The following is a 20,368-nucleotide window of genomic DNA, read 5'->3' on the forward strand; positions in this document are numbered from 1 at the left end:
CCAAAGATGCAGGTAAAAAAAGATGGAAATAATCCAAATGGTCATTATCTTCTGTGGCGTACCTATGCTTGTTCCCTCCAGGGCAAACATTCTATGTGATTACTACTATAGTACAGAAAACAGCAAACATACTGCTGAATATAAAAGCATTTTCAGATATAATTAGAATAACCCTATTCCTCAAATTAAGATGCAGATTATTTTTCATTTAGAAAGACAAAGGATCTATTAAGATTCTCAGAGACTGTCATACACCTAATGTGGATAAACAATTCACATCTGTCAATGAGGTGCTAAGATGTCAATTTTATACATTCATTGTTAGTTTCACTGGTTCATAGATTTACCAGTGGAGATGGGTTCAGACTAAAACTATGCACTATGTTCGGCTTAAGTAGGGTCCCCAGCCTTCTAAGCATGTTCCTTGCTGTCCCCAGCACAGCAATGCATGACTAGTCTATCACATACTCTCTTTTTAAAAATTTTAAATTGATGCATTATAATAGTACATATTTATGTGGTATGAAGTGATTTTCAATACATATATGCAATATGTAATGATCAAATCAAGGTAATCAGCATCTCTAGCATCAAAAATAATTTCTTTGTGTTAGGAACATTCAAAATCCTCTCTTCCAGCTATTTGAAAATATACAATAAATTATCATTAACTATATTCACCCTTTAGTGCTGTAGAACACTAGAACTTATTCCCCCTACCTATAATTTTATATCTGTTAACCAACCTCTGACTATCTCCCTTTTCCAGACTCCAGTAACCATAATCCTACTCTCTACTTCTATGAGCTCAACTTTTTAAGATCCTACATATGAGTGAGAACATGAGGTATTTATTTTTCTGTGACTGACTTATTTCACCTAACATAATGGCTTCCAGGATCATTCATGTTGCTGTGAATGAAAATTTCACTTTTCTTTATGGCTAAATAGTATTCCACTATGTACATATACCACATTTAATTTATCTATTCATCTGTTAACGGACATTTAAGTTGATTCCATATCCTGGCTATTGTGAATAGTGCTGCAATAAACATAGGGGTGCAGATATCTCTTTGAAAGACAGAGAGACAGTGAGAGTGAGAAAGAGAGAGACAGAGAGCAAGAGCGAGAGAGAGCAACAGCACCAAATCCTAACCACTAGACCACCAGGGAGTGTCATCTCTTTGATACACTGTTTTTCTTTCCTCTGGATAAATACCCAGTAGTGGGACTGCTGAATCATATGGTAGTTCAATTTTTAGTTTTTGAGGAACCTCCATACTGTTTTCCATAACGGCTACACTAATTTATATTCCCACCAATAGCGTATTAAGAGTTTCTTTTTCTCTATATCCTTACCAGGTTTTGTTATTTTTTGTCATTTTGATAACAGCCATTCTAACAGGTCAGATGATCTATTTCATTGTGGTTTTGATTTGCATTTCCCTGACCAAATATTCTATTGATAGCAAACATTATGGCCATTCCTGGCCATAAATCTTACCCGTATGTAAGTGTTGGTTACATTTTTCTTGGTATATAAAAAAGGAAATGAACTTCAATGACCTCAACAGAGATTTAGTTTAAACAATAGAAAGGTCTTAAACCACGTTTTGTCACTGCTATACAAGTGAAGTATTAAACAATCTTCTTTTGAAATCTTTAAGAAGGGGGGAAAAAACAATAGATATTTTGCATCATTTAGGTCTAACTCTGACTGGAGGCATAAGATAAAGATAATAACCATTAAAGCTTCCTTTCTACCATTAAAATTAAATATTATTGGCTGGGCATTGTGGCTCATGCCTATAATCCCAACATTTTGGGAGGCCAAGGCAGGAGGATTGTTTGAGCCCAGGAGTTCGAGACCAGCCTGGGCAACATGGTGAAACCCCATCTCTAGAAAAACTCCAAAAATTAGCTGGGCGTGGTGGCTTCTGCCTGTAATCCCAGGTACTTGGGACGCTGAGGTAGTAGGATCACTTGAGCCTGGGAGGTTGAGGCCGCAGTGAGCCATGACTACACCACTGCACTTCAGCTTGGGCGAAAGAGCAAGACCCTGTCTCAAAAAAAAAATTAAATATTACTGCTGGTTGATTTCTATCTTTTCCATTCAATTCTCTGTCCTGAGAGGCAACCACTCTTCTGATTTCTATCACCATAGATTAGTATCGCTTATTCTTGAGCGTTAATGATGAAACATTTTAAGGTGATGGAAAAGTTCTATATCTTGATTTGGGTAATGGTTATACTGGTACATACAAGTGTCAAAACCCAGCAAACAGTATATTTAAAATCTGTGCATTAATTGTAAATTATATTTCAGTTAAAAAAAGATATTAGAGTCTTGGGAAGAGATAACTTTAAAAATAGTAGATACTATCACTCTTAAGGAGTGGACTAGGGAAGAGAAGGAAGCCGTCATGACCTCAATAGCAGATACAGTTTTATTGAACTAAAAACCAAGAAAGGAAAGAGCTGCCCTGGCTTCTCAACTGTATCCATGCTGATTAGCTAACAGCACCATTTCAATAGAATGCCCTCCGCTTTGACTGGCTCATTTGTTGTTGCAGAGCTGAGTCAACTGTACTGCCTGAAGGATGAAAATGGAGCTGGGGTAGAGAGGTGGTCATAAGATACTACTGATTGTCTTGAAGTAGAAATGTAGGAATTTACACTAGGCCATGACCAGGCATGTGGCTCTGTAGGCCCATATAGATAATGGCATCATGCCTGCTAGCATTAGGAGAGAGTGCTCAAGGGAGAAAAACAGTTAAGAATTTAACTGAAATAAATGAAACAAGCAAATATAAGACTTTTACAAAAAGGATGCCTCACCCTATGCTGATTCATTATCGGCCTTTCTTTCTGCACTATTGGCGAGGCTGGAGATTGGCACTTGGAATATATTTCTTATAGCAACCCTAGCTTACCTGCATAAATTCAAATGTACCAGTCCACAGATAATGGGCTGTTTATTCTTTTTGATTCACATTGTTGTTTTCTTGACACATGGTAAACACTAGTAGATGCCTTATGCAATTGGATGTGTGGAGCATTTTTTAGTCTGACAAATGCCTTTCACATCAAACCGCAACAGTCTCTGCTTTTCTTCATACTTTCAAGTCAACCGTCCTGAAGTAAAATTCCCTAGGAAGTACTGCATCAAGATCATTTTAATTTTCCTTACTTGGTACCCTCTAGGCTAGGATTTTCCAGTGCCAAGCAGTTTAGAAAAGTAGAGAATAGAATTTTCACTGGCAAAAGACATTCTTATGACAACAAAGCCTTCCCTTTTGCAATTCCCTGGATTTAAATGGCCTATGTAATTCTGTATGGATAATGTTCCATTTCAGTACTCTATAATCTATAACTCAGATCCTCTGAGTTATATTTCCTGAGTTATATATGCTTTGAGTTATAATTCCCCAAAGGAACTTTCCTATATTCACTCTTCCTATCTCCAAAAGCCTTTCCAAGCCCCTTGAAGAAACTGAGAGTTGCTGTAATTCATACACATACACACATGCACACACTCTTGCCCCAAGGAACCTCTATATATTATTTCCACACCACATAGCTTGCCTTTATGAAGTAGCCCCAGCTTCAACCAAGGGCAGGCAATTCTCACCTATGTCACCATTAGTCATTAAAGGCACTACTTTCCGGAAGGCTACTATTGTCTGTTTTGGATCTAGACAAAAATATAGGCAGATCAATGACAATATATTATTTATATCTTCTCTGCTAAAGATGAGTTAGATGTTAATTTTCAGTACAGGTTATTAAATATACTCTGAGAACATACTTCCAATAAGTTGTAGGATACAAAAGGTCTTTTTACATAATTTCAATAGAAAAGCACATGTATTTCAATTAATTTAGTCAAAACCAAATTCCTTCCTTCTTGGAAAACAGTACTGAAAAGAAAACCACCACCAATTATGTCTGAGTGGCTTATAGGAGCCTGGAGTATCTTCAGAAAAGCTAAACTTAGGCCTTTCACTGCAGGGAAGAGTTGGATGTCAGGCCTTAAAAGGCCAGAGTTATATAAGATGCCAGATGTTTAATCTTATCTCAAAGTCAAATATAAATGACTTGGGGACTGTCTGATGTTTTACATTCTCCACATTTATGTCCCTCTCTATTAGTGAGGATCCAAAAAGGAACTGGTATCGCTCTTCACTTTTCATTCCAAGATTTCAAAGTACTTCATATAATCCAATAACATACTCACAAGAGAGAAAATGATGGATCCTATAACAGTGTGAAAGATTAGCAGCAGGCATAGAAAAATGTAGGAAACTGGTTCAAGAGCACAGGCATTGTTACACCACATGAGAAAATAGTACTACAAACTAACACCTGCCCCATCTCTTAGAGGAATGTCTATCTCCAAACTCCCTCTCAACTAAAATCTGCATAAGTCTTGCCCTTTCTTCTACTAAAATTACATACAAGAGCAAGACTGTGCTCTCAAGAGACATGCCTCACTGGCTTGTCACTTACCCATGTTTCTTTGACCTCTTCAGAGCCATCAGTTTCATCCTCCTAAAAAAGAAAAGGGAAGAAAATCAAGAGGCTCATCGTCACAGACATCCTTGAAAGCAACAAGGTCAGATCCCATCAATTATGCGTCTTGGCATTTCAAACATGGGCAATGAGAATTGACTTCCAAGTGATGCTCTGTTACTGCTACTTTTCACAGCCATCACAGGCAGGCAACTTAGAAATGTCACCTGTAGTCTAAAAAGTCAAATCGACCAGTTGGAAAAGGGATATCTTTAAGACAGACAGACAGACAGACTTAATTTTATCTTTGTCAATACTTATCAGTCAATTTGGCCCTATAACAATGAAATATTTTTATCTAAAAAATAATTTATAATGGATGACTATTACTGTCTCATTTCTTGTCTCACTGAATAAAGTGTGTCCAATTTTCAAATGAGTCATTGGTAGGCAGGGTCATCTTGTCCAAGTTATTGGCCACTTGTTCTTTAAAATGCCAATAACAAGGTTGAATGAGAAGGGTACAGAACAAGATATGGAAGAGGATGAATGGAACTACTGAATGTGTATTTGTAGTTAGTAAACATTGGCATATCTGTCTTTATTTTAAAGCCAAAGTTCATCTATTTTATGTTATTTGTTCCACTTTTTCTCCAAAAGAGTAAAACTAAGTGAACTTGTATTACTTAGAGGTTTTAAGTTCCTTGAACTTCTTGTAGTACTCCTACAATATTTAGTTAGAATCTCTGCTCATATGTGGCATTAAGACATTGTTGACCCACTATATGACATTCAGGGAATATTAGGAAGGACTACTAAAACTCAATAAGCTTATTCACTTGTTATATTTGCTTATATGGCTGTTGTATATTTCCAGTTTTTTAATTCTTTGCCAATTATTTACTGAGTGCCTACCATGTGCTTAGCACTGTACTAGATACTGGGAATCTAGCAGGAACATACCAAATGAGTCCCACACTTGTTAGGTCTTTCTTCTCTTTTCCTCAGTAATACTTCCTGAGAAACTGCAAGCTTCATGGCACCATGTAGGACTCTTTCTTTTAAACTCAACTGCAAGAATGGTGACCAAGAGTAATACGATATGCCTCAGCACAGACCAATCCACTTACATCCTTTGTCCAGAAATTGATGCCTGTGCCTCTTCGTCGTTCCTTCGGCCGCCTCCTCTCTCGGACGGACAGCCTCTGAGAGGACTGCTCATCCAAATCTGCTTCTTCATTCTCTGGCCAGAGATAAAATAAAGTATGAACTTTAAGAATCTGGGGGATGTGCACTGTGGAGGGGCCTGTGTCTTTTGAAGCTCTACATACCATTTTTGTCCATTTCCTTTGCAGTTGTAGTGTTTGTGGTAGTCTTTGAACTCTCAGAATCAGGGACTGAAAATCTATTTGTCCATAGCAGGTGGGAACTGGTGTAGAGTGAGGGTCTTGATGTAGAAGGAGATGCTGGCGTGGTGGGTTTGTCTGGCTGAGCTGAGCACCTCAGGCGATGACAGATAGGCTGGAAATAATCCACAACATGAGATATTAGAAGTCAAGTCCATCTAAAGGATAAGGACAGCAGGTTTATACAAAATGTTTTTTTTCTATATTAAGAGGCTTATGAGTAGATGATGATCAATATTGAGTACTTGGTAATAGGTACTCAATAAATGAACTAAGCTAAAGTTAGTTAATTAGACAGAAAAAAAAAACGGCTGCTAGACTCCTACTCTGAGAATCCCATTATGTTGAGAGCAGTTCAAGCAAATTATTCATCAATTAACCAAAGGGTACTAGATAGCATTAACCATGTAAAAAAAATTCCTTTGATCTTGGAATGAAAGTAAGAATGATGGCCTTTTTAAGATGGAGGGCTGAAAGGCAAGGTTTATGTAGGGAAACAAAAAGATCAGGAGCATAAAGAAGCAGAATGTAGGGATTACCTGAGAACAGAGAACAAATGTGAGTATCCTACTGAGTTCTGAATACTCTACCACCTTGCCATAACCAGGCTTACTGAAACTTTCTAAAGTTCCCATTTTCCTTTTTTGTAGTTTTGTTTTGTTGTTGTTGTTTTCTTTCCTTTTCTTTTCTTTTTGAGATGGAGTCTTGCTCTGTTGCCCAGGCTGGAGTGCAGTGGTGCGATCTTGGCTCACTGCAACCTCTGCCTCCTGAGTTCAAGCAATTCTGGTCTGTTGTGGTCTTTTTTTTTTTTTTTTTTTTTTTAAACCTGAGAGTTAGGACAGACAGAGCCTAACAATAAGCCTTAACTTGGTTTATGGAAGACTCAGAGATAGATAAATCCTTACTACACATTAAATTTATGACATCGAGATTGTACGTATTTTTATGATTTATAAAGACATATACAATAAAATGTAGTAAATTTGGAGTCAGACAGATCTTTGTTCAAATTCTAGCTTCAGCATTACTAGCTGTGTGACCTTGAATAAGTTACTTAGCTTCTCTGGGCCATAACATCCTCATCTATAAAATAGAGATAACACCTTCTTCAGAGAGGATTATGAGGATTAAATAAAGAAAATGTGCATTAGGTGCTTAGAAGAATACCTGGTAATAGGTACCCAAAATACAAAACAGAACTTCAGTTTATTGAATCTAGCCATTCAGAGTCAAAGCAAGAAGGAGATTCCTTTCTTCTATAACCACAGTGACCATAACATTTATCAGTCCAAACTGGGACACTTTTGAGAGTGCAAAGGAGTGGTAATGATAATTACACAAAGACAACAGTTGTAACTGGAACCATCTTAGGTAAACCAGGAGTTATGCTCACCCTAAATATAAACTTATACCTTTGACTACCAACTCCACTAGAGAAATGAAACATAAATCAAAATGTCCCTCCCAACAGTGACACTCACGAGTGCTTTGTAAGCCCTTAGGTTTATAAGAGTTTGAAAAACAATACACTAGTAGTTAAGAGAGCAAGCTGTGGAGTCAGACTGCCTATGTTCAAACTCTGGCTTAACCACTTCTTGGCTATGGGAAATGGGCAAATTCCTTAACCTCTGTGATTCAATTTCCTCATATATAAAATAGAAATCGTAATATTTACCTCAGAGGGTTGTTATGAGGATTAAATGCATTAATACATAAGAAGTATTTAAAATAGTGCCTGGCATAAAGTAATCATGTATTGAGTAAACATTCAATATATGTTTATATTTTTATTTGCATTTTGTTATACTATGACCTCTCCTTTTAGAATAGAAGGACATTTATTCAAAAGCATCAGTGAACTCTCAGAAGAAAAAAATGGTCATTTAAGGGCCGACGTCCTCTAAATTTTTGTCACACAGGTTTGCAAACTAAAGACAGCCATACAGAGTGAGTTGTCCATTGCAAGGCAGAACACAGCCTTTGAACTACCAGTGAAGAAGATACTCCCCAAACTAATTACCCTGCTTTTAGCACAGTATATGCCAGCAAAAATGAGCTCACCTCTTCATCCAGACTCCTGCCCCAGGGCTGCTGGCCCTCCCCAGCTTCTGTTGCTGGAACTGCTGAGTGCTCATGCTCCTCAGGGCTCCCCTCAAGCCCTTCAGTGCCTGTGGGCTTCTCACGAGGCTGCTCCTGAGCTTGCCTCTCTGCCCTCGACCGGCTGAATGTCCTTTCTGCTTCTTGAAGGTCTGTTAGGGTGACACCCTGTGAAAATATCACAAGATCAGGACTGTTTCACACTAACCATGGAATCACTCTTGATTGATCAGGAGTATTCCCAAAAAGATCTAATAGTTATCAAATCCTAAAATGAAGCCCCTCAAAATGCATAATGAGGCCACTTCAAGCAATATATGCTTAAAATAAGCATCTCAGTGTACAAAGAACCCAGGCCTGAGTCTAGGTACATTTTAAATGTAATACTTTAGTTTTTCTAGTTTGATCTCCAGAAAATAGGTCAACATCGATGTCTGCCTGTTATAGATGTACTTTTCCCATACCAAATAGTTCTCAGTATCTTTATTTGAAAGGTCCCTACCCTCCCAAGATCAAATGGTTACCAACAGAGATTCTCTAAACAGCAGATACTGAAAAAAAAAAAATCACTTAAAAAAAGAAAAACCTGGCTCAACAAGATGAAAATTCAGAGCTAGGCTACAATAACAACAACATAACCTCTTAAAACTCCTGGACTAGCTTTTCTCTAATATCAATTCCCAAGTAACTCTAGGAATCATATAGGGATATTCCAACAATTAATGTCCCCCCTGCAGTGTCATAGGGGCGCAAGACAGAAGAAAGGCAAATGATGACAAAACTACAGGAGAAGGGAGAAATGGAGTTTAGAAAGAGCATGAGCTGATTCCAACTCAAGTAGTTATGTGCATGAGTCCTCAGAAGAAGGAAGTTCCAAAGCTGGAAGGTAGTTGATCAGGCACTGTATCCATAACTTGCTTCCCCTCCCCATCCCCAGCTCTTTTACTATTAATTCATTTACTTACTCATTCTGTTAATAAAGAATTAGGTGTCTTTAGGCACTAGAACTACAAAGACAAATCAAATGATTACTGTCAAGAACCTTTTAGTCTAGCAGAAAAGATGTAAGAAAACAGACGAGTATAATGAGAGAATATAAGTATTAAAACAGAAACACAAGAGTATATAAGAGGAATACTGAACACTGGGTTTTAAAGAGTAAAAAGAACTTGGGTAGGGGGAGGGAGAAAAGGCATTATAGGCAGAGGGATCCTGTACAAAGATACAGAAACAAGAGAGGCCATGGATGATTTAGGAATCTGTAGGTAACTTAGCAAAGATGAAGCACATAACAAAAAAAGGAAAGTTGGAGGAGAGAGAGAGAATGAGGATAGGTGATTTTAGGAAAGCAGGCAGAGGCTAGATCATAACAGATTTTGTAAGCTATGCTAAGAAGCTTAGATTTTACTTTCTTTGGGAGTCGGTGGTCCCTTTGAGAATCTCATGAAGACTACTGAGAATCTAATAAAATCTCCTCAAAAATTATGTACACATTTCAAGGAGTTCAAAGATCTATTCAAGTTTTGACATGGACCTTCACTGCCTCTCTACTGAATCTTTCCCTCTAAGACATTTCTATGTTCCTGTCTCTCCCACCTTCAATTCTATGCCCCTCTCCAGCAACTTCCCCATCTTTTCCCATTCCTTCATAAGCAAACTTGAAATCATTCCAGAGCAATTTATCTTCCCCTATCATTTACTTCTCACTCATTTATTTATTCAATAAATATATATTGATTTATTTACTGTATGATGGTGGAAAAGATGAGCAAAAGTATAGTCAGTCTTCTTTTTCACACCCATTAGGATGGCTATTACCAAAAAAAAACAGGCTGGGAGTGGTGGCTCACACCTGTAATCTCAGCACCTTGAAAGGCCAAGGTGGGTAGATCACTTGAGGTCAGGAGTTCAAGACCAGCCTGGCTAACATGGTGAAACCCCATCTCTACTAAAGATACAAAAATTAGCCAGGTGTGGTGATGGGTGCCTGTAATCCCAGCTACTCGGGAGGCTGAGGCAGGAGAATTGCTTGAACCCTGGAGGCAGAAGTTGCAGTGAGCCAAGATCACACCACTGCATCCCGGCCTGCGTGACAAGAGCAAAACTCCATCTCATAAAAACAACAACAACAAAAATATTGGTGAGGATATGGAGAAATTAGAACCCTTGTGCACTGCTGATGGGAACATAAAATGGTACAGCCGCTAAGGAAAACAGTATGGCAGTTCCTCAGTAAATTAAAAATTGAATTACCATATGATCCAGGAAATTCCATTTCTCAGTATATACCCAAAAGAATTGAAAGCAGGGTTTCAGGGAGATATTTGTATAGCCATTCTCATAGCAGCATTAAACAGCTAAAAGGTGGAAGCAACCCAATGTCTACTGACAGATGAATGGATACACAAAATGCAGTATCCATAAAAGGCTGAAATATTCATCCTTTAAAAGGGAGGAACACTGACACATGCTACAATATGGATGAACCTTGATAACTATGCTAAGTAAAATACGACACAAAAGGACAACTACTATATGATTCCACTTATTTGAGGTTCCCAGCATAGTCAAGTTCATAGACAGAAAGTGGAAGCAGGGTTGCCAGAGGGAAATGGGGAGTAATTATTTAACGGATACAGAGTTTCAGTTTGGGAAGAGGAAGAAAGTTCTAGAGATGAATGGTGGTGATACTTACACAACAATGTAAATGTACTTAATGCCAATAAACTGTAAACTTAAAAATGGTAAAACTGGTAAGTTTTATGTTACGTATATTTCACCACAATAAAACAAAACAAAAAAACAGTCTTGGTCCTCATGGGGGTTACATTCTAATGGAGGAAACAGTCAAATAATCATCAAGTAAAAATAAAGGAAGAATACATGACCTACTTTGGGAGAGTCAAGGAAGACAACAAGGGTGTTTTGCTGCCATATATAATGTCTCTTTTCCAGTGGTAAAATTTGCTACTTGACCTCTGTAGTATTTAAAACTGTGGAACTTCTCTTTTTCACTGGAAATGGACTTTTCATTCACTTCCATGCTGCTACTATTTTCTGATTTTCTTTTCACCGCTCCTGCTGCTTCTTTTCATTCTGTTTCATGGGCTCATCTTTCTTTGCTTCTTTAAATAACAAATTCACAGCCTTCTCTCCATTCTCATTGCCATTACAACTTGATTTCATACCCTTGTAATTTCCTGGGACTACAATACAACTTGGACTACAATACAGCTTCCCAACAAGTCTTCTTGCTTCCAGGTGTGGCAAACATACCTCTACCTATCATTCCCATCAATTATCTGCAGGGTGATTTTTCTAACATATAATGTAGACTATATCATATTCCCTTAAACTGCTTCAATGACTCCCTCAGGGATTCCTTTTGTAACATCTTTATTAAAATACAATCCTCATATCATAAAACTCACCATTTGAAAGTATACAATTCCTTGGTTTTTAGTTTATTCACAGAGTCATAAAATTATCACCACATCTAATTTCATAATTTTCATCACCCCAAAAAGAAACCACACACTCACCATTCTGCCTCCCCCCCAGCCCTGGCACTAATCTAATTTCTGTCTCTTTGGATTTGCCTATTTGGGACATTTCATATAAATGGAATCATATAATATATGGAGTGTTTTGTGTCTGGCTTCTTTCACTCAGCATAATGTTTTCTTAAGGTTCATCCATGTTGTAACATGTATCAGTACTTCATTTCTTTTTATTGCCAAATGGTATGGATATATCACATTTGGTTTACCCATTCATTAGTTAATAGACATTTGGCTTATTTTTACTTTTTGGCTATTATGAATACTACTATTACAAACACCTATATACAAGTTTTTATATGAACATATGTTTTCATTTCTCTTGAGTAGAACTGCTGAGTCAAATGGTAACTCTATGTTTAAAATTTTGAGGAATTGCCAAACTCTTTTCCCTTAGGGATTCTTAAAATGTAGTAGGGATATAGGGATGTATAGGGATTCTTAAGGTCTTTGAGCACAAGTGGAATAATTAATCTTGAGAGGGAAAAGAGATAAACCTGTTCTAAGCCTGGAGGAATATTGGTGAGAATGGGTAGATGTCGCTGTAAATTCATTTGGTTCTATGTAGCATAAGATTCAACACAATGAAAGCTTTTAAGACTGGCTGGAATAGGGCAGTCATTTTCATGTGTGTGTTTTGTTTTGCCTTGTTGTTTTGAGATGGAGTCTCGCTCTGTCGCCCAGGAGGGCAGTGGCACAATCTTGGCTCACTGGAACTTCTGCCTCCCAGGTTCAAGCAATTCTCCCATCTCATCCTCCCGAGTAACTGAAATTACAGGCACGCACCACCATGCCTGGCTAATTTTCTTATTTTTAGTAGAGACAGGGTTTCACCACGTTGGCCAGGCTGGTCTCGAACTCCTGACCTCAAGTCAGGAATGCTCCTGGTCTCAACTCCTTGGCCTCTCAAATTGCTGGGACTACAGGTATGAGCCACCATGCCAAGCCGTGTGCGTGTGTGTGTGTGTGTGTGTGTGTGTGTGTGTAAATCAGCAGTTGCACATGGATATTGCAGTGTGTTTTGATTATACCTCCAACAGAAGGGTAGATAGACAAAATGACATTTAAAAAAAAGCCACACTCACTTGCGTAGACCTTCGTGTCTGCCGAGCTTGTCTGGAGCGTGCTTTTCGCAAAGACTCTGCTTCCTCATCCCGTACAGGAGTCAGATAGGACCTGCAGAGAAAAAATAGTAATAGCAAAAGCAAGATCTTTGATGCATGTACTTGAGGAATGACAAAGTGTTTCCACATACTGAAGAGATTTCTACATTCTAGGAATGAACTTAAGCAAAGTCAAAATGACAGAAATGCTATCAACTATCAGCAAACATTACAGAATCCAAGTCATTACAGTAGTTCCACCTTATCTGTGGTTTTGCTTTCTGTGGTTTCCGTAGCCCATGGTGAACTGTGGTCTGAAAATATTAAATGAAAACTTCCATCAATAAACCATTCATACATTTTCAATTGTGCACTGTTCTGAATAATGTGGTGAAATTTCGTGCTGTTCCATTCTGTCCCTCCTGAGATGCAAATCACGCACTGTTGTGATATCACAGTGTTTATGTTCAAGTAATCCTTATTCTACTTAATAATGGCCCCAAAGTGCAAGAGCAGTGATGCTGGCATTTTGTTATAACTGTTCTATTTTATTATTAGTTATTAGTATTATTGTTAATCTCTTACTGTGCCTAATTATAAATTAAACTTCAGCGTAGATATGTTTTTATAGGAAAAAATAGTATTTATATAGGGTTCTGTACTATCTGTAGGTTCAGTCATCTACTGGAAGTCTTGAAAGGTATCATGTGGTGGCTCACGCCTATAATCCCAGCACTTTGGGAGGCAAAGGTGGGAGGATCACCTGAGGTCAGGAGTTCGAGACCAACCTGACCAACATGCTGGAACCCTGTCTCTACTAAAAATACAAAAATTAGCCAGGCATGCTAGTGGGCACCCATAATCCCAGCTACTCAGGAGGCTGAGACAAGAGAATCACTTTAACTTGGAGGCCGAGGTTGCAGTGAGCTGAGATTGCGCCACTGCACTCCAGCCTGGGTGACAAGAGTGAAACTAGGTCTCAAAAAAAGAAATGTATCTCCCATGGATAACAGGGGACTATTGTGTTCGTAAATGTATTACTGTTCACACAAAATCATGTCATCTGTAAAATGAGAATTTTATTTCTTCTTTCCTATCCTTCCAATTTTTATTTCTTTTCTTGCCTTAATGCTTTGGCTAGAATCTCTAGGACATGCTGAAAAGCAGTGATGATAGTAAGTTTTCATTCTCTGTAATCCTGCCATCAAAGAGAATGCTTTCAGCATTTTTTCATTAAGTGTAATGTTTGTTGTAAGATTTATGCAGATACCACTCATCAAATTAAAGCAATTCCCTTCTATTCCTATAGAAAACAAGCTAAGAGGGTTTCTAGTTGTTTTTTAATCATTAGTGTATGTTGAACTTTATCACATGCTATTCTTCCCCATATATTGAGATGATTGCTTTTCTCCTTTTTTCTGTCAGGAAGGTGAACTACATTGAATAATTTTTGAATGATAAAGCAACACTGAATTCTTGGGACAAGCTCAACTTGGTCAAGATGTATCATCTTTTTATATAGATTTTTAAACATATTCACTATTATTTAGTTTAGAATTTCTACCACATTCATGAAAGAAATTGGCTTATAATTTTCCCTTCTTGTAATATGCTGGTCAGCTTTGTGAATTAAGGTTATATGAATTGCGAGTGTTCTCTACATGTCTATTTCTGTAAGAATTGGTGTAAGATTTGGGTTATTTCCTCCTTAAATGACTGGAAGAGTTCACCAATCAAGTCATCTGGGTTTACAGTGTTCCTTGTGGGAAGGTTTTATTTTTTATTTTTGAGACAGAGTCTTACTTCGTTGCCCATGCTGGAGTACAGCGGCGTGATCATAGCTGACTGTAGCCTTGATTTCCTGGACTCAGGTGATTTTCCCGCCTCAGCCTTTGCAAGTAGCTGGGACTACAGGTGCACGCCACCACACCTGGCTAACTTTTTTTTTATTTTTAGTAGAGATGAGGTCTCGCTATGTTGCCTAAGCTGATCTTGAACTCCTGAGCTCAAGCAATCCTCTCACCTTGACTTCCCAGAGTGCTGGTTTATAGGTAGGTGTGAGCCACTGTGCCCAGCCCTTATGGGAAAGTTTTAAATAAAGGGTTCAATTTCTTTAATAGAGTTGGGCTTATTCAAATTTTCTGTTTTGGTAATTGTTTTTTAAGAAATTTTCCATTTTGTCTATATTATCACATTTAGTGGCATAAAGTTGTTAATAATACCCTCAGAATATATTTGTTATTTTAATATCTAGAGCAGTGGTTCTCAAATTGTTTTGGTCTCAAGATCCTTTAATATTTTTTAAAATTATTGAGAACCCCAGAGAACTTTTGTTTATATGGGGATTAATATTTATCTTACTAGAAATTACAATTTAAAAATTAAAATATATATTTATTAATTTACTTAAAAATAATAGCAGCCAGGAGCAGTAGCTCATGCCTGTAATCCCAACACTTTGGGAGGCCCAGGCAGGTAGCTGGCTTGAGCCCAGGAGTTTGAGACCAGCCTGGGCAACATGGCAAAACCTCGTCTCTTCAAAAAATACAAAAATTAGCCGGGCGCAGTGGCACGTGCCTGTAGTCCCACCTACTCGTGAGGCTGAGATGGAGGATGGCTTCAGCCTAGGTGGCAGAGGTTGTAGTGAGCTGAGAATACACCACTGCACTTCAGCCTGGTTGACAGAGCCAGACCTTGTCTCCAATAATAATAATAACAATAATATTAAAATAGTCCTAGATAAGATGGAGTGATGTCAGCAGGATGGCCAAATTGAGTTACCTAAAGCCCATCCTCTCCACAAAAAGGGACCAAAACAATGAATAAACAACGATATTTCAATTAAAATGACCAAAGAAGTACTCAGGAGAGCACCAAGGGAACAGCAAAATCCCTGTTTTGTCTTTTGGAAGACGAAAGCCCAGGGCAGCACCACAGAGAGGGCAGCGAGGTGTTCTGCTTCTGCCACACTGTCTCCCCTACCAGGATCAGCCTGGAGCCAGAGGGGGCTTCTTAAGGGAAAGACATAAGCTGGAGATCACCAGTGATCCCCATTGCTACCACAAATGCCAGAAATTCTTGCTATAGGAGAGTCCCTCTGTCCTCACAGGCCCTGAATCCAGTTTGGAGAGTAGAGTTCATACAGTTAACTTTGCCTAGAGTAGGAGCTCACCTTGAGCACCCCCTGCCCCCCACCCTCGCATCCTAAGCTGCTGCTACTCAGTACCATCTTGAAACTGGACCTACTACTAGAATGCCCTTCCCTGTAGTCCAGTACAGGAATGGACTTTTTCCATTCCTGTAGCCCTGCCATCACTCTACCATGTTCACACAGGTGCCTGTAGCACTACAATCTTAGCTGCCTGAAGCCTAGCCAGATGCAATAACCGAGCCCTCTGCACTTGAACCCATGTGGCACACTATCCTCCCAACCCCAGGAACAGCCAAACCTGCACAGGGGGGAAACTGCCTAACTGCTGGCCAGTCCCCTCACCGGTACATACCTGCACTGCACAGCTAGCTGGCCAGCTGAACCTATGCACACCCACATCCAGCCCAACAACCAGTTCTACCGTGGTTCTACCCCTCAGACCACTGCAGAACCACCCAGCCCTGCTGTGGCCACACACCACTGTGCCTGACAGCCAGTCTAGCAGCAGCCCTGCCCCAAAGACAGACCACTGCGGGGTTGTGTGGCCCTGCTGTACCCATGCTTGGCCTGATAGTTGGTCAAGCATCAGCCCTGTACCCCTGGATTTCTCCGGAGAAACCTTGTAGGCCAGGAGAGAACGAGATGATATATTCAAAGTTTTTTGGGGAAAAAAACAAACCTGTCAGCCAAGAATACCATATCCAGCAGAGCTATCATCCACCAATGAAGGAAAAATAAAGACCTTCCCAGACAAGCAAAAGCTGAGAAAAATCTATCACCATTAGAGTAGCCTTACAAGAAATACTTAAGAGAATGGTATAACTAGAAATAAAAGATTATAATTATTTTCATGAAAAGATGCAAAAGTATAAAACTCACCAATAGAGGTAAATTCATAAATCAAATTCAGACTAGCCCAGTGATTTAATGGTGCTATGTAAGTCTCTCAGTCCTCTAGTACGAAAGTTTAAAGTCAAAATGGTCAAAACCCATGACAGTTACAATTAGTAGCTAAGGAACATAATCACAGGTAAAAAACTAAATTACAGAAACAAAAGAGAGAAGTCTAGGTATTTTAATGCAACCACAGTTAAGTTGCTATCAGCTTAAAACATTCTATTATAAGACTTTTAATGTTAGCCCCATGGTAGCCACAAAGAAAGAAATTACCACAGAGGCACAAACAAGAAAGAGAAAGGAAACAAAGCTGAGCACTACAGAAAACCACCAAACCACAGAAGTAAATAAAAGAGGAAGAAAGGAACGACGGATCTATAAAACCACCAGAAAAAAAATTAACAAAATGGCAGGAGTAAAACCTTCTTTATCAATAATAACCTTAAATATAAATGGATTAAATTATCTAATTAAAAGATATAGAGTGGCTGAACAGATTAAAAACAAGACCCAACTATATACTGCCTAAAACAGACTCACCTAACCATTAAAGACAAACATAGACTAAAAGTAAAGGGAGGGAAAAAGATATTCCATGCAAATGGAAACCAAGTGAGCAGGAGTAACCATGTCAGATAAAACAGACTTTAAGTCAAAAACTGTAAAAGAAGACAAAGAAGGTCATTAGACATTGATAAACGGTACAATTAAACAAGAGGATATAAAAACTATAAATACATCCATCCATCCAAGACCAGAGCGCCCAGATATATATAGCAAATATTATTAGAGGTAAAGGGAGAGATAGACTGTAACACTATAACAGTAGGTGTTAAATGTAGTGAACTCCAAGTTTCTCTTCAAAGAATCAGTGTGCCAGTATGTTCAGCTCTCTTATTCTCTATTCTCCATTTTAAAGCTTAACTTCCTGGTTCTCTTTGCCCTCTTGCCTCTAGCTTCAGTAAACAACCCCCTCCTAGCCTCTATCACCTGCTCTGTCCTGAGTTACCCCTGGTCACCTGCTCTGACCTGAGTCATCCTGAGTCATCTGTTCTGTAACTGTCGTTCCTGCCAAACTACTCACTGGGATTTTGGGCATAGACTTCCTCTGTTCCCTCTGTCAGTCTTTCTCTCTTTTTACATATACTTTTTGGGCTTCTCTTAGAAGCTCTTCCATAGGTTTATCTTTCTAATTCTCTTATCTTTTGTAATTTCTTGTTAATATCTTGGCCAAGATTGCGCCTACTGCATTCTGGCCTGGGCGACAGAGCAAGACTCCATGTCAAAAAAAAAAAAAAAAAAAAAGATGTTCTTCATAGAAATAAAACAAAATCCTAAAATTCATATGAAACCAGAAAAAAAAAATGAATAGCCAAAGCAATTCTGAGTGGAAAGCTGGAAGCATCACACTACATGACTTAAAAATATACTACAAATGTATAATAACAAAAACAATGGTACTGGCATAAAAACAGACACATAGACCAATGGAACAGAATAGAAAGCCCAGAAATAAATTGACACACCTAAAGCCAACTGATTTTTGACAAAGGTGCCAAGAACACACATTAGGGGAGAAACTGTTTCTTCAATAAATGCTGCTGGGAAAGTGGGACATCCACATGCAGAAGAATGAGACTAAATCCCTACCTCTCACCACATACAGGAATCAATTCAAAGTAGATTAGAGACTTAACATGGAAACCCAAAACTATGGAACTACTAGAAGATAACATAGGAGAAACGCTTCATGACATTGGGCTAAGCTAGGATATTTTAAATAAGACTTCAAAAGCATAGGAAACAAAAGCAAAAATGGACAAATGAGATTGCAACAAACTAAAAATCTTTTGCATAGCAAAGGAAACTATTAAACAGAGTAAATAGACAACCTAAAGGATGGGAAAGAAAATTTGCAAACTATACATCTGACAAAGAGTTAATATCCAGAATATATAAGGAACTTAGCAGCAAACAAAACAAAAAAACAAAAACCTGATTTTAAAAATGGGCAAAAGACCTTAACAGACATTTACTTCTCAAAAGAAGTCATATAAATGGCTAATGAGTATATGAAAAAATGGCCAACATCACAAACCATCAGGGAAATGAAAATCAAAACCACAATAGGTACCATTTCACACCACTTAGAATGATCATTATCAAAAAGACAAAAGAAAACCAGTTTTGGCACGGATGTGAAGAAAAGGGGAACACTTACACAAGTTGGTTGGACTGTAAGCTAGTACAACCATTGTAGAAAACAGTGTGGAGATTCCTTTAAAACTTAAAAACAGAACTACCATATGATTCAGCAATCCCACTACTGTGTACACATCCAAAGGAAAGGAAATTAGTATAGTGAAGAGTTATCTGCATTACCGTGTTTATGGCAGCACTATTTACGTTAACAAAAATATGAAACTGAGTCCTTAAAAATGGAAGAATGGGTAAAGAAAACGTGTATATCCAGAATGGAACAGTATCCATCCATTAAAAAAAAAGAATAAAATCTTGTCATTTGCAACAACACAGATGAACCTGGAGGATATCAGGTTAAGTGAAATAAGCCAGACACAGAAAAAAAAATACTGCATGATCTCACTAATATGTGCAATCCAAAAAAAGGTGGGGGGAGTTGATATCATAAAATCAGAGAGTAGAACAGTAGTTACCAGAGACTGGGGAGGGAAGAGGTGAGAGAAGGATGGGGAGAGGTTGGTTTATGGTTCAAAGTTATAATTAGATAGGGGGAATAAATTCTGATGTTCTATTGCAGAGTAAGGTGACTATGGTTAACAGCAAAATATTGTATATTACAAAATAGGTAAAAGAGATGCTTTTGAATGTTCTTACCACAAGGAAATGATAAATGCATGGATGATGAATATACTAACTACTCTGATTAGATCATTATACAACATAGATATGCATCAAAACATCAAACTGTACCTCCATAAATATGTAGTTACGTGTCAAATAAATTTTAAAATAAAAATGAAAATAATCGCCCTAATACATTTTAACATCAATATTATTTTTTATTAAAAAAACTATATCTTCCAAAACAAAAAATTAGAAGAGTGGCATTGTTCTACATTTTCATAAATTTCTTTAATGTTGGCTTAATAGAAGACAGTGGGATCCTCTTATCTGCTTATGCAGTCAATATATTGTTTTGGTTAAAATATATAAAGATTATCTAGTCTTGCACAAATACACAGTTGGAAAAGTGAGGAGTATTGTGATAGCTTTCTCAGATAATTGGGAGATATTTTTCTTTGATGCTACACCAACACAAGTGGTGATTAGTTACCATGTGTACTCTAAAACAGGGGTCCCCAAACCCCGGGCTGCAGACCAGTACCAATCTGTGGCCTGTTGGGAACCATGCTGTACCGCAGGAGGTGAGCGAGTGAGCATTGATGCCTGAGCTCTGCCCTCTGTCAGATCAGCCGCGGCATTAGATTCTCATAGGGACATGAACCCTATCGTGAGCTGCCCATGCCAGGAATCTAGGTTGTGCATGCCTTATGAGAATCTAACTAAAGCCTGATGATCTGCAGAACAGTTTTACCCAAAACCATCACTGTCCCCCACACCCCACGCCCCCACCAGTTTGTGGAAAAATTGTCTTCC

General features: G+C 38.3%; 1 protein-coding gene across 16 annotated transcripts in view; it reads right to left on the minus strand.

Annotated features, from left to right (window-relative positions):
* Positions 1–20,368, minus strand: part of PPP1R12B (protein phosphatase 1 regulatory subunit 12B) — a 257,353-nt gene that overhangs the window by 105,506 nt on the left and 131,479 nt on the right. For all 16 annotated transcript variants that reach the window (XR_009210862.1, XR_009210864.1, XR_009210861.1 and 13 more), the window contains 5 exons: positions 12,664–12,754; positions 7,983–8,186; positions 5,847–6,036; positions 5,646–5,758; positions 4,513–4,554 (listed from right to left, as the gene is read on the minus strand). Coding sequence is in view for 7 of the 16 variants with exons in the window: in XM_032136943.2 (XP_031992834.1) it covers positions 4,513–4,554; positions 5,646–5,758; positions 5,847–6,036; positions 7,983–8,186; positions 12,664–12,754 (640 nt within the window). In the remaining 9 variants the exon portion in view is untranslated. The remainder of the gene's footprint in view (positions 1–4,512; positions 4,555–5,645; positions 5,759–5,846; positions 6,037–7,982; positions 8,187–12,663; positions 12,755–20,368) is intronic.

Source organism: Hylobates moloch, unplaced genomic scaffold, assembly GCF_009828535.3.
Source record: "Hylobates moloch isolate HMO894 unplaced genomic scaffold, HMol_V3 SCAFFOLD_18, whole genome shotgun sequence".
Lineage (NCBI taxonomy): Eukaryota > Metazoa > Chordata > Mammalia > Primates > Hylobatidae > Hylobates > Hylobates moloch.